Source organism: Bison bison, unplaced genomic scaffold, assembly GCF_000754665.1.
Source record: "Bison bison bison isolate TAMUID 2011002044 unplaced genomic scaffold, Bison_UMD1.0 scf7180017864295, whole genome shotgun sequence".
Lineage (NCBI taxonomy): Eukaryota > Metazoa > Chordata > Mammalia > Artiodactyla > Bovidae > Bison > Bison bison.
Genome location: NW_011494867.1, coordinates 1,088,298 through 1,100,897, shown reverse-complemented (window position 1 = coordinate 1,100,897; position 12,600 = coordinate 1,088,298). Strand labels below are relative to the sequence as shown.

At 50.8% G+C, this 12,600-nt stretch overlaps 1 protein-coding gene across 1 annotated transcript in view; it reads right to left on the bottom strand.

Moving 5' to 3' along the window:
- Positions 1-2,773: 2,773 nt before the first annotated feature.
- ST3GAL2 (ST3 beta-galactoside alpha-2,3-sialyltransferase 2) overlaps positions 2,774-12,600 on the bottom strand; it is a 14,643-nt gene continuing 4,816 nt past the window's right edge. Inside the window, exons 3-6 of the mRNA XM_010850723.1 lie at positions 7,989-8,168; positions 6,440-6,485; positions 6,055-6,174; positions 2,774-5,208 (exon numbers count right to left, since the gene is read on the bottom strand). Of these exons, the coding sequence (XP_010849025.1) occupies positions 5,035-5,208; positions 6,055-6,174; positions 6,440-6,485; positions 7,989-8,168 (520 nt within the window). The 3' untranslated portion in view covers positions 2,774-5,034. The remainder of the gene's footprint in view (positions 5,209-6,054; positions 6,175-6,439; positions 6,486-7,988; positions 8,169-12,600) is intronic.

The following is a 12,600-nucleotide window of genomic DNA, read 5'->3' as shown; positions in this document are numbered from 1 at the left end:
ACAGACTGGTTCCAAATAGGAAAAGGAGTACATCAAGGCTGTATATTGTCACCCTGCTTATTTAACTTATATGCAGAGTACATCATGAGAAACACTGGGCTGGAAGAAGCACAAGCTGGAATCAAGATTGCCAGCAGAAATATCAATAACCTCAGATATGCAGATGACACCACCCTTATGGCAGAAAGTGAAGAGGAACTCAAAAGCCTCTTGATGATAGTGAAAGAGGAGAGTGAAAAAGTTGGCTTAAAGCTCAACATTCAGAAAACGAAGATCATGGCATCTGGACAGCATCACTTCATGGGAAATAGATGGGGAAACAGTGGAAACAGTGTCAGACTTGATTTTTTTGGGCTCCAAAATCACTGCAGATAGTGATTGCAACCATGAAATTAAAAGACGCTTACTCCTTGGAAGGAAAGTTATGAACAACCTAGATAACATATTGAAAAGCAGAGACATTACTTTGCCAACAAAGGTCCGTCTAGTCAAGACTATGGTTTTTCCTGTGGTCATGTATGGATGTGAAAGTTGGACTGTGAGGAAAGCTGAGCGCCAAAGAATTGATGCTTTTGAACTGTGGTGCTGGAGAAGACTCTTGAGAGTCCCTTGGACTGCAAGGAGATCCATCCAGTCCATTCTAAAGGAGATCAGTCCTGGGTGTTCACTAAGACTGATGCTAAAGCTGAAACTCCAATACTTTGGCCACCTCATAGGAAGAGTTGACTCATTGGAAAATACTGTGATGCCGGGAGGGATTGGGAGCAGGAGGAGAAGGGGACGACAGAGGATGAGATGGCTGGATGGCATCACCGACTTGATGGACATGGGCTTGGATGAACTCCGGGAGTTGGTGATGGACAGGGAGGCCTGGCGTGCTGCAATTCATGTGGTCACAGAGTCGGACATGACTGAGTGACTGAACTGAACTGATTAGTGATTGGGGCACCATCTTTAAAGAACTCTGGTGGCTGTCATTTGAGGGTCAGTGAATAATGGGATCCCAGCCTAACAAAGACTAGAAAGCCATGCCTCCTGACCTGAGACAGGGAGGCACATTTACCACAATAATCCAGTTTGGCAACTAGAGTTCTCACCTCTAAGGATTTGGAACAATAGTTAATTGACCATTAAGGTCCCCAGAAATAAACAGATGCTGGGGAGCCTACTAAAGTATTGCTTGATGTGCACAGGAGAGAAAATTCTAATAGTGGGAAAAAACCTGAGTCGCAGTGAGGGGAATTTTTAGCTTTTTACTCAGTTCCCAGACCTAATCAGGCCACACACCTGGAGCTCTTTTCAAGCAGATCTTAGGGTCATTTGTGTAGCTGTTGCTTTTCCAGGAGAACCTACTTCTGGAGTGACAGTGCACTGGGAGAAGGGAAATACCCAGACTTCCAGGAGTCACCATACACTAGCTTTGAGACCAGAATGCCAAAGCAGTCCACTTTATTATGAGAGTTGGAGCTTATTATGGTCGACGACAGATGGAGCTCTGGTTCAAGTCCATTTAATGGTGGGTCCAATGAGACTAGATTCATCTTAAGGTAATTTCCTTAGTTCGAAAAGGAAAGAGAGATATTTACTACCTGGCAAAATCACTGTACTGGCAACCAGATGCATGGGGGTAGGGCCTAATAGATGTCCCTGGAACTATCTCCAACATGGTAGTCAGACTCAATACCACATTCCAGCAGGGTTTGCAGAGACTGGTGCTGCCATCCAACTTGAGTTATGGAAGGATAGGTGACTTCTTCCTCATCCCATTCACTCGCCATCTGAATCATGGAGAATGACAGTAGTTTATTGCAATAGTACTAACTTGTGATTCCTGATATGGTATCTTTGTTGAATCAAAGCAATGGAATCCGCGGCCAACATTAAAAAATAAAAAGACATAATTTGTGAGGCTCAATCCTGGAGGTAACATGTACAATATCTGGAGTGCTGCTCCCACTAAGGACAGTGACCCATAAGACAGCGGCTCTGAGTGGGGCCCAGACAAGAAACAGTTCTTGGCAGTCCTGGCTATGTGCCTGTCGTCTGGACACTGGGCCTTATGACTCAGGTACGTGCTACTGGGGAGTGTCTGTGGCAGAGAACTGTCATATGGAGGCTCTGGCAACCCCAAATTGGAGAACTACAGCCCAGGGACCTACAGTTTTAGAACAAACCCTCCACCACTTCCAAAAAGTGATGCCCTCCTCCAACAAAAAGTATCTTCCATTTGAAAAGTCACTCAGCTCGCTCTTGGGCACTGGGAGAAACTGGACAGCAGGACGCCAAGCTGAGCACAGACTCTGAAGAGAGCTGGTGTGAGCTATCTCATCCACCGGACGGCAGAGCTATGCGTTCAGGGGCATTCCAGCCCGTGATGGGAGTTACGGTCAGTAGATCCAGGCAGCCTAAGGAAGCAGCACAGCTACCTAGGACGCCTGTGGCACCAGCTCCAACCATTCTGCCAATTCCCTGCCAACTCACACCTACGGCATCATGGGAAGTTGCACAGAACCCAGAAACAGAGCAGGGAAAGCCCCATCCAGGTGACTGTGCGGTCTGCATGCTGCACTGGGCCCACACAGCAGACAGTGGTGAAGGCCACCCTCCCAGAGGGCACAGCTGGTGGCTGGGAGGCTTCATGTATAAGGGATGGGTGTCTGGGAGTCGTCCCTTCCCCACTTCCAGCAATGCCCCCAACAGTCTTCACCGTTACTTGGTCACAGCTTCCCATTGACCTTCTTCCCACCATCAAACACATTTCAAAACGAACAAGTGAATATACAGTTTCTTATTTTTAATTCAGAAAGAGAAAGGGAAGAAAATAAAAAACATTTGCTTAAATAACTATTGTAGAAAAGAAGATCTGGGCTGGGTGCTGGGACCTACCTCTTCCAGAATGGGATTTATTAATGTTCTAAACAAAACAAAACCCAAATAAAAGAAGAAAAAGGAACAACAACGACAAAAGAAATAAATTATTCTGCTCAATACTGTTTGGCATAATTGCATTTTTTTCATCTCTTAAACACTCAAGAGCCTCTTTAGGAAGCACTGAGATGAGACTGGCAAGAATAACTGGTCTTGACTTTCTAAAATGATGGGGCTGAGGTGGTGAAAGAGGTGTTCCACTAAAGGCCTCACTAACCCACCCCCATTCTTCACTCCTCCTACTTTTGGAATTGGGAAGGGACAGACTCAAGCTAAGTTCTCAATATATTAACTTTTAGCGGGGCCCACTGCCCCCCACTAAGCCTCTAACATACTCCTCTGCTGGCTCCTGTTCCCTCAGCCAGCTGCAGGAACTATACCAACGACCAGGAGGCTGCCGAGTGGTATCAACTCACTAAGAGAGGGTGGTTTTTATGTTTGTTTGTTTACTGTTTTTTAAGTCACTGTTGGGAAGGGGGATCCTTTTAGTGGTTTGGAAGCTTCACAGAAGCCCTTTTCCCCTCCTACACTCCCCCAACCTTCAAGCGTGAGGAATACCTTCAGCAGCTTCCTCTAGGAACTTAAGCTGGGTTCAGTCATGCAAGTAGCTTCCAGCTGCAACCTCTGGTTGTTAGCTTTGCAGCCCTTCTAGAGCTGGAAATGGAAAGAGGGTCAGAAGGAAAAGGTGCAAGGTGAGCACAGGGAAGGGGATATGTGGGCAGGGGAGGAGGCATGCAAGGGGCAAGTCCACTCCTCCCCAGCTATTTGCATGGCCAGCTCAGTATCTGAAAAGCATCTTTGTTGGTCAGCCACCCATGATAATTTCAGGGTAGCTAAATCATAAGCCTAAAGCAAATTCCAACCCGGAGCAAGAGGTTTCCTCCCCCTTTGGGGGGTGACGGGTGAAGAACCAGAGAGCTGGTCTCATCTCCAGCCTTCTGTCCTACGTGCTGCTCCCTCTCCCTAGAGGCACCCAAAGGGGGAAGGGCGGGGAGCTGCACTGTCCTAATCACAGGGCAATCCTCCCAGAGCAACAAGTGCCTTGGTGAGGAGACCCAGGGCCTCGGGAGAGGCCCTGAGGAGGTCGTGAGCAAACAATAGGGGCCGAGGGCACATGGAGTGAGAAGCACCTGACATCTGATGTGACGGGGTTTCCAGTCTCCTGTCCTATTTCTTACACCTGTGTTTCAGAGTTGCGCCCTAGGCGAACTTCGCCAGCCTAGGAAGGGGTGCACACAATCCTAGTTTTCTGGTGAGACACTAAATGCCACGGTCAGAAAGGCCACTCCACAAGGGGGCCAAGGGCGGGAGGGGAGGAGGCAGGAGAGGACCCACGTGCCCTCCAGATTCTCACCGCATTTCTTTGGTGGGTTTGCACTCACCTATCTACGCCTGACCGATCAAAGAAATGTGGATCTAGTTCTCTAGGCGGTCCGGGGCGGTCTGGGAGGGCTCTAACTTTCCCCCTGGGGTAAAGAGCGCTCCCTGCAAACCACCTGACCGCCCCGCTCCCCGCCCACCCGAAAGGCTGCCCGATCGCCCTCCCGCCCGCCCCGCGGTCACGGAGCACTCCCGGGAAGGAGGGAGCGAGCCACCGCTGTCCCTCGCTTTCCCCGCCGTTTCCCTCTCGGCGCCCCCAGCGAGGTTAGGCCGGAAAGTGACTGAGACGCCTCTTGCCGAACCTGCGGAGAGCATACTTCTCGAAGCCGGAAGGAACTCCTACTCCTTAGAAAGCGTGAAATAAAATCCTACCCAAAAGCATAGTGGAGTGGGAAATTAATCGGCCGCCGGCCCGCCCCCGAAGGCCATCGATTGGCTGAGAGGGGTCCCGGCGCCGGAAGTCCTCCTTGAGTTGCATGATTGGCTGGAGGCCCCGCCCGCCGGCGGCGCTGATTGCTGCTCGGCCGGGGGAGTCTCCTCGCTGGCCGAGGACGCCGGCGCTCGCTGAGCTGCAAAGTGATTGGTCCAGGCCGCGGCGGCGGCGCTCCGAACGCCCGCTGACGCCCCGGAGGGCGCCGCGCCACGCTTAGGTCACCGCCCCCGGGCCGACCCCGAGTCCCGGCGGGAGCCGCGCGGCGGGGCCGAAGAGTCGCAGCGCGTCCGGGCTCAGTTCCCTCTGTAGACCTCGATCTTGCTGGCCTTAGCCAGCATGTCGATGATGTGCGCCTCGAAGTCGGCGTCGTGCACGCCCGTCTTCCGGAACTCGCCCGCGTACCGGTTATTCTCCCAGTAGTGGTGCCAGTTGCCCCGGCTGTCGGCCCCGAAGCCGTACACGTTCACCTGCGGGGGAGGGCGGCGCGGGTCACTCCACGTCGGGGACCCGGGAGCAGAGGCCGCGGCAGAGCCCTGGGTTGTAGGAGGGGACGAGAAAGGGGCCGCGGCGCCCCTACCCGAGCAGGAGGCGGCTCATCCGCTCCCGGCGCGCTTCACGCGCCTGGAAGACCCGGGACATCCAACCCTGACGCTGAGGACACTGTTCCAGAGGGAGAGGGCTGTTCCCTTCCGGTTCTCCTTCCAGCCACCTTCTGATGACATCAAGAATGCCTGAGTATGGAGCCAGCCTGTGACAACTCACCAACCCTTGCTAACATTTTTTTCCCCCTTAATGGTGTATTTTATTGAAAGCTGGTCAGGTACGCAATATCATACGCTGAATAGTTTACTGGCAAAAGGGTGTGCTGGGCATGAGCACTGCTATCCATGGCAGAGCAGCAGACAGAGCCCAGAGATGGGCTCCTTGAATGACTAATCTCCATTTTTAACAGAGTAAGCCTGGGGCCCACAGCTGTGGGAGACCCCATTCTGCTCAAACAGCTACAACACTGTTCCACTTAAGTTATGGTTATTCTTTCTTTATGGCAAGTAATATCAATTATGGTATTCAATTTCCTTTTTCAATAAATTTAACCTTTCAATGAACTGATATCAGATATGGTAAAATCATGAACACAGTAAGTTTGCGAAATGCAGACCTATACCTTGCAGCCTAGAAATAGGGGGAATGGAAGCCACTTAGTTCCTTCCTACAAAAACACATTCCTCTTGATGCACGGCTAAGCCCTGACAAAGGCTGGTTCCCTCTGTCCCTTGGGTCCTACTATTTTATCCCCAGAACAGGCTACCCACCTCATCACACACATGCAGGGCAAAGAAGAGTACCAGCATCCCAGTGGAAGGGTACCGCCCATGATGCTCTGTCCACCTGTCATGGATGTACTTGAAGAAGGCTGGGTTGTAGATCTGAACCTAGGAGGAGAAAATGTAATGAGCACATGAGGGCTTCTGGGGCCTGAAGTCTCAGGCCAAGCTCTGACCAGTTCCTCCACATGTGCCAGTAGCCAGTAGTTCCTGCAGCCTGTGTGGGGGGCGGGGGGAGGGGAGTCGGGTATACCAGCAGATGGGGACTCTTGAGGGTTCTGGAAGGGTACTGGGGGTACCTGAACCACAGGACCAGGGACAGCATGACTCAGGTCTGCACTACTCCCACTGAGGTGGGGAGGAGGAAGCTTACCTTCTCTTTGTCCACTCGAAGGAAGGACTTCACGGGGGCATAGGTGCTGCAAGCAGAGAGAAAATAACACTGAGCTGGCTCCACGCGCCAGGGATGCCTCTCCTCCCGCCGAGGCCCAAGTGACGATGGCCTCATGACAGGCTGCCCTGCGTCCAGACTGCTCTCCCACTGCATATCACTGCAGCTCCTTGTCCAGAAACCTTCAATGGGTCCCTATGTTCTCCAAGATAAAATAAGGATGGTTTGGACAAGCACTGGGGCGTTTCATAACCCAGCCCCAACTTTTCTTCCCATGACTCTCTGCTGTGAAGTTTCCACTTGGGTTAGCCCATCTTCTCACACCCAGCATGTCTGTGCTCTTAATCTCTGCCCACAGCAGCCCTGACGCTACTGTCCTCATATTAGGCACAAATCCCTCCTTCCCTATTAGCCGTGGTGCCTGTAACCTATGCTCCCATTTCTGAGTATCCATGGAACTTAAACTCTACAGCACTTATTTTAGCCCTTTGGACTCCCAAACATAAGCTAAACTCAGAAAACTGCAACTTCTGTGTTTAAAAAAATACGCGGTGAAAATAGGCATAGGTGGAAGTAATCCAATTGTCCAATGGACAGATGAATAGGTAAATATGATATATCCATACACCAGAATACTATGCACCCTTTAAAGGGGATAAAACCCTAACACAGGCTATAAGACAGATGAACCCTGAAAACACGATGCTACTGAAATAAGCCAGAGGCAAAGGACAAACACTGTATGATTCCACGTGTATGAAGTACCTAGAACAGTCAAATCATAGAGACAGAACCATGGTTATCAGGGGCTGGAGGGAGGAGGGAATGGGGAGCTGCCATTTAATGGCAGAGTTTTCATCTGAGATGATGAAAAAGTTCTGGAGATGGGCTGTGGTGAGATTTGTACAGCAATGTGAATACACTTAATGCTCATGAACTGTGTGGTTAAAACAGTATTTTATGTTACACATACACATTTTTACACACACATGTGCACACACAAAAACCACGGTGAGACAGAGTAGCTTAGTGGTTGCCTAGGGCTAGGGGTGGAGGGAGTGGGGGTGATGAGTAAGGGGTACAGGGGTATCTTTAGATTATCTTCATCTTTGCAATATGCATGTGTTCTAAAATTACTTGTGATGGTTACATAACCCTAAACCCTGTGCATATACTAAAAGCCACTGAAATGCACTTTAAATGTGTGAACTGTATGGCATGTGAATCATATCTCAATAAAGCTGTTAAAGCAGAGCTAACAGACAGGGGCCACATCCTGCAAAGGGGGCCTGGAAAGGTGTCCTTCACCTCTGAACACCAGTAGGCTGGCTGCTACCATGCAGGGAGTGGCCCAAAACAAGCTGTGGCCTCAGCCAACCACTGTTTGGCGCCCTCCCTACTGCTGCTTCTCTCCTCACCAGCCTCTCTTGGCCAAAACAGTCAGTGAGAGGCATTCTAAGATCTGGCGCCCAGACAGTTCCTCCCAAGGCGGGGCGGCCCCCGTGCCCCACTTGCAGCGGCAGTGGCTCACAATCGGATCTGCCCGGTGGATAGGGCGCTGGCGATCCACAGGAGGTCCAGGGCCTTGAAGGGCACCAGCACGAAGCTGACGTTGGCGGGCAGGTTCTTGGCACTCTCGGGGTACATGAAATGGTGCGTGGTTCGGCTGCCGACATCCTGCTCAAAGCCCACGGTCGGTGCCTGATTCATCCTGTGGGGACAGGAGGGTGGTGAGAGAAGACACCGACACATAAACTGGTACAATTCTAGAAGATGGTTTGGTGCTGGCCGTCACACCTGTAAACAGGTGTGCACTTACTCTGTTCCATTTCCAGAAATCTATCCTATAAAAAAGGTTGTGTAAGTGTGCAAAAACGTGTGCAAGGATATTCACTGCAGTATTATTTATAATAGTAAAAAGAAGAGCCCATCAATAGAGAACCAGTTAATATCAATACATTTTGGCACATTCATGTAACTGTTACATGTAGTCATCAGAATGAATGAATCAGATTTTTCATGTGCTGGTAAGAAGTAAGTTTTCAAGAGCTATTCAGTTAAAAAAAAAAAGTGGTGTGAGGAATCTCACTTCTTTCAACACATACCTTTTGAATACCTGTGCAGTCAGAGGAAATCACAGTGCAAAAAAGGAAAACTGATGGAGAAGGAAATGGCAACCCACTCCAGTATTCTTGCTTGGGAAATCTCATGGATAGAGGAGCCTGTCAGGCTGCAGTTCACGGCATTGCAAAGAGTTGGACACAACTTAGCAATGGAACAACAACACACAATCAGGCAGATTGTGATTTGGGGAAATAGTTCTTGATGGAAATGTGGCATAAAATGGAGAGTGAAGTGACCTAGTGATATGGAATATAGAGCTTTGTAAGAAATTAAAATTTGTGTATAGAATAATGATTTCAAATATTCAAACAATAAAGTCTGGCTAAAGGAAAAAAAAAAGGAAAACTGAAAATTCAATAGTCTGATTCCATTTTTTGTAAAAGAGAGAGAAAAAAAGGGAAGGATGGAAAGGGAGAGAGAAGGGAAAAAGGAAGTGAGGGAAAGAAGGGATGAGGGAGGGAAAAAGCTTACTTCTGTATATGAATAGAAAAAAACGGAGGAGTATTAAAATTTTAGCAATGCTTACTCTTGGAGAACGGGATAATCCACTTTTTAATGTGTACACTTCTGTTTTTTCCCCCAATAATGAGCACATATCATTTTTACAATTTTTTAAAATAAAAAGACAGCCTTTCACAGCTTACAGCTCACTAGGCTGTTTTGTCCTCTTTTCTAGAAGACAGTGAAGCAAGGTAAGAAGGTGGAGCTCCCCTCAGCCCCCAGGCAGCTCTGCCAGCACCAGCGCCCTGTCGCCGCACTTTACGTTCCTGTCCGCCCTTCCACTCCAAGCCCAAGGGGGAAACCCGGGGCTCTGGCAGTGCCCACCTCAGCTGTCCCGGGCACATGTGCAGTGCGGGGCTGTCTCTCCTTTGCCATCTTAGAAGAACCTGGAACCCCAGCATAGTCTCTCCCACCCAGCCTTCCCCTGCCCACCGCGGTGTGACACACCAAGGCGGCTTCCAATTCCTTTCAAGCGGTGCAAAACAGGATCAATAAAATCAAAGCTTCTTTTGTTGTGAGCATTTTAAAAACAAGTGATCCAGCTTTAAACACAAACCTGTTGGTCTTTTCTGCTGTGAGAACAAGGTCTTGTGTGGATCACACTGTAGATTCACACCACCCAAGCGGGTGGCTGTAACCTGGGCCTCCACTGGGGACACAGGGATCTGGGAGAGAGGCAGCAAAGTCTCCACTTGCTCTCCCAGCTTTTTGGCCAGTTCAAACATTCCCTGTCTGTAAAGGGGCCAGCACCCCCTAGGTCCTGGGCCCTGTGTCACAGGGGCTCCCCTGACACCTCTATGGATGGTACAGTGTGGTGAGGGCGTGTCCAAGACGCCCCCTCTACCAATCACTTGCTGTACCTTCTGCCTCTCTGGTTCCCTTCCCTTGAGGGACTGGAGAAACTCATTATGTTTGGGAAACTGAGAGTGGCCTGATTGGGAACTAGAAAGTGAGTCCTTATTCTTAGCCACTTTAGTCCCTGTCTGCTTCAAGGAGAAGCCTAGATTCTCTCCTGCGGGACCAACTGTGCTCTGGCCCCAGAACAAGGATTAAGATCCTGTCCCCCTCCCCCCAACCCAGTTCTTTAGGTTAACTGCCCCTCTGATGTCTTGGCCTTTAGGGTTGAGAGACCCCGTCTCCTAGAGGAGCTGAGAAGCCTTCTTCTCATCCACTGTGGGCTACAGCTCCACACACACCACTGGTCCTCTTGTCAGCACAGCCTGTCTGGATCCAGCTCTGCCACAGTAGCCCCGGGGTCTGTGAGGATGAGCAGGAGCAGAGCAGTTGCAGGGGACGCCTTGATGGGGATGGCGTTTCTCAGCTGCCTGGGGTATGGAAGTGGGGAGCAGACTTGGGCTGCTGGCACTTAAGCTGGCTGGGGTCTGGGCTGGGCAGGAGCTGGGGTCAAGGTTCACACTTGTGAGGACCCAAGAAACACACCTCCTCTCATTGAAGATGGAGAGGCCAAGCTGGCCCTGCAGATCAAAGGGCTGTAGCTGCCCCAGATCGGCCCCGAAGACTGCCCATCTGCCTTTTCCACGACTCGGCAGCCAGAGCTGTCACAACACCCCTCCTTAGACCTGTCATCCAGGATCACTGCCTCCCAGCCTCAAGTCAGCCCTCCTGGAGTCTCCACCTCCCTTGGGTGACCTCCATTTGCTGGGTAGGCAGCCGCTTCCAAAAGTCTGGAGATGAATGGAATAAGGGATCTAAAAAGATGTTTCAGAGCCTCCAAGGAAAGGGAAGGAAGTGGCATGCTTCTGGAGACAGCTGACTCATTCTGGAGAAGCCAGGCCCTGGAAAGGGACCAGGGCGGGATGCAGAGGATGAGCTGGATTTCCGTGACTCCAGGGAGAAGCTTCTAGAGTTCTCTCTGTCTCCTGCCACTAGAGCACCCGGAGCAGGATGCGCATATGGGCGTGCTTCGGCTTCAGCGCGTGGGCGCTCAGTCCTTTCGCTCTTTCACGTATTCACAGTGAGCCGACCATCTGCACGCGGCTGTTCGAGGAGCTGCGGATCCATCTGCTGGCCAGCTGAGGGGGACCAGCTCAGCTCCATCTAGTCAGGGGGGCTCTGGAGTCAGAGGGGAGGAGGCACCGAGGGGAGGGCGTGGGGGCTGGGGGCTGGGCAGAGCCATCAGCTCACTGTAACTCAGCTCAGCCCTCCCGGTGGGGCTTTCATCCATCCTGTTTCCAGGGAGGGAGGCCTCCCCACTGGTTCCAAACCAAGACGTGCCTATAAGCAGTCGCCCTCCATGGCCATCTGGCTGCGTCCACAAGTCGGCTGAAAGCCACTCCTTCCACAAAGAGACACTAGAGCACCTGCTCCGGGTGCTCTAGTGGCAGGAGACAGAGAGAACTCTAGAAGCTTCTCCCTGGAGTCACGGAAATCCAGCTCATCCTCTGCATCCCGCCCTGGTCCCTTTCCAGGGCCTGGCTTCTCCAGAATGAGTCAGCTGTCTCCAGAAGCATTTAACTAGTCTGGTGTGGGAGCCAGGCATCCATATATTTTTTAAAGCTTCCATGTAACACTAATAATGTGCAATCAGGGTTGACAAATACCTACAGAAAAACTCAAATCTTTATCTGCAATTTCATATAAGTAAAAGTTACTGATACTTACATATCTATCATAATATTTAACCATTTTACCCAACTGTGTTATTAAGTCTACAAGCTTGTTGGGTTATTCATATTATCTATAAGTAAAAAATTTTTTAATCCTGTGCACAATCGCCATTTGTGCTGTTCATTCCTTGCTTTACTTCCTTCCTCTCAGTATTATGTTAAATAATGTTGCAGAAAATATCCTTTTCCACTTGATTTTAATAAGAGTATCTTTACACCTGCCACTATTGAGGGATTTTTGGTCATTGATATGGAATATATGTTAAGAACCCTGGAGGAAGAAATGGCACCCCACTCCAGTACTCTTGCCTGGAAAATCCCACGGACAGAGGAGCCTGGTAGGCTGCAGTCCATGGGGTCACAGAGTGGGACATGACTGAGCGACTTGGCATCGTGACATCCACAAAGAAATCCTGGTGTCAGTCCACAACACCCATCTCCTAGCCTGGTTCCTGTGAGGGAACGTCTGTGAGTCTCTCTCTGCCTGACCAGGACCAGGTCCGCCCAGGTCTGTGGCGGTAGCCAACTGTTTCTGCCCGCTGTGCTCCACTCCCCGGAGCTTCCCAACCATCCCGAGGTGCATGGTGAAGCCCTGCAGGGGGTGGAAAGGCCCTGCAGGCAGCACCTACAGGCATGAGAGCCCTTCCCGGGCTTCCCAAGGGTCCCATGGCTGCTCTGAGCTGCTGGCCAGCCACCTGGCCCCCATCTCAGCCACTGTCTTGGGGAGCGAGGTCCCCTCCAGCTCCCAGCCCGCCTCTCTTGCTTTCTGGGTGCCAGCAGCCGGAAGATGGGGAGGATCTCAGGTGGCTCTGGGGGCCTGGATTTGGATTAGCATCCCCTCTCCCCTCCACTCTTAGCATCCACCCCCCACCCTCTCTCCCTCAACCCTTA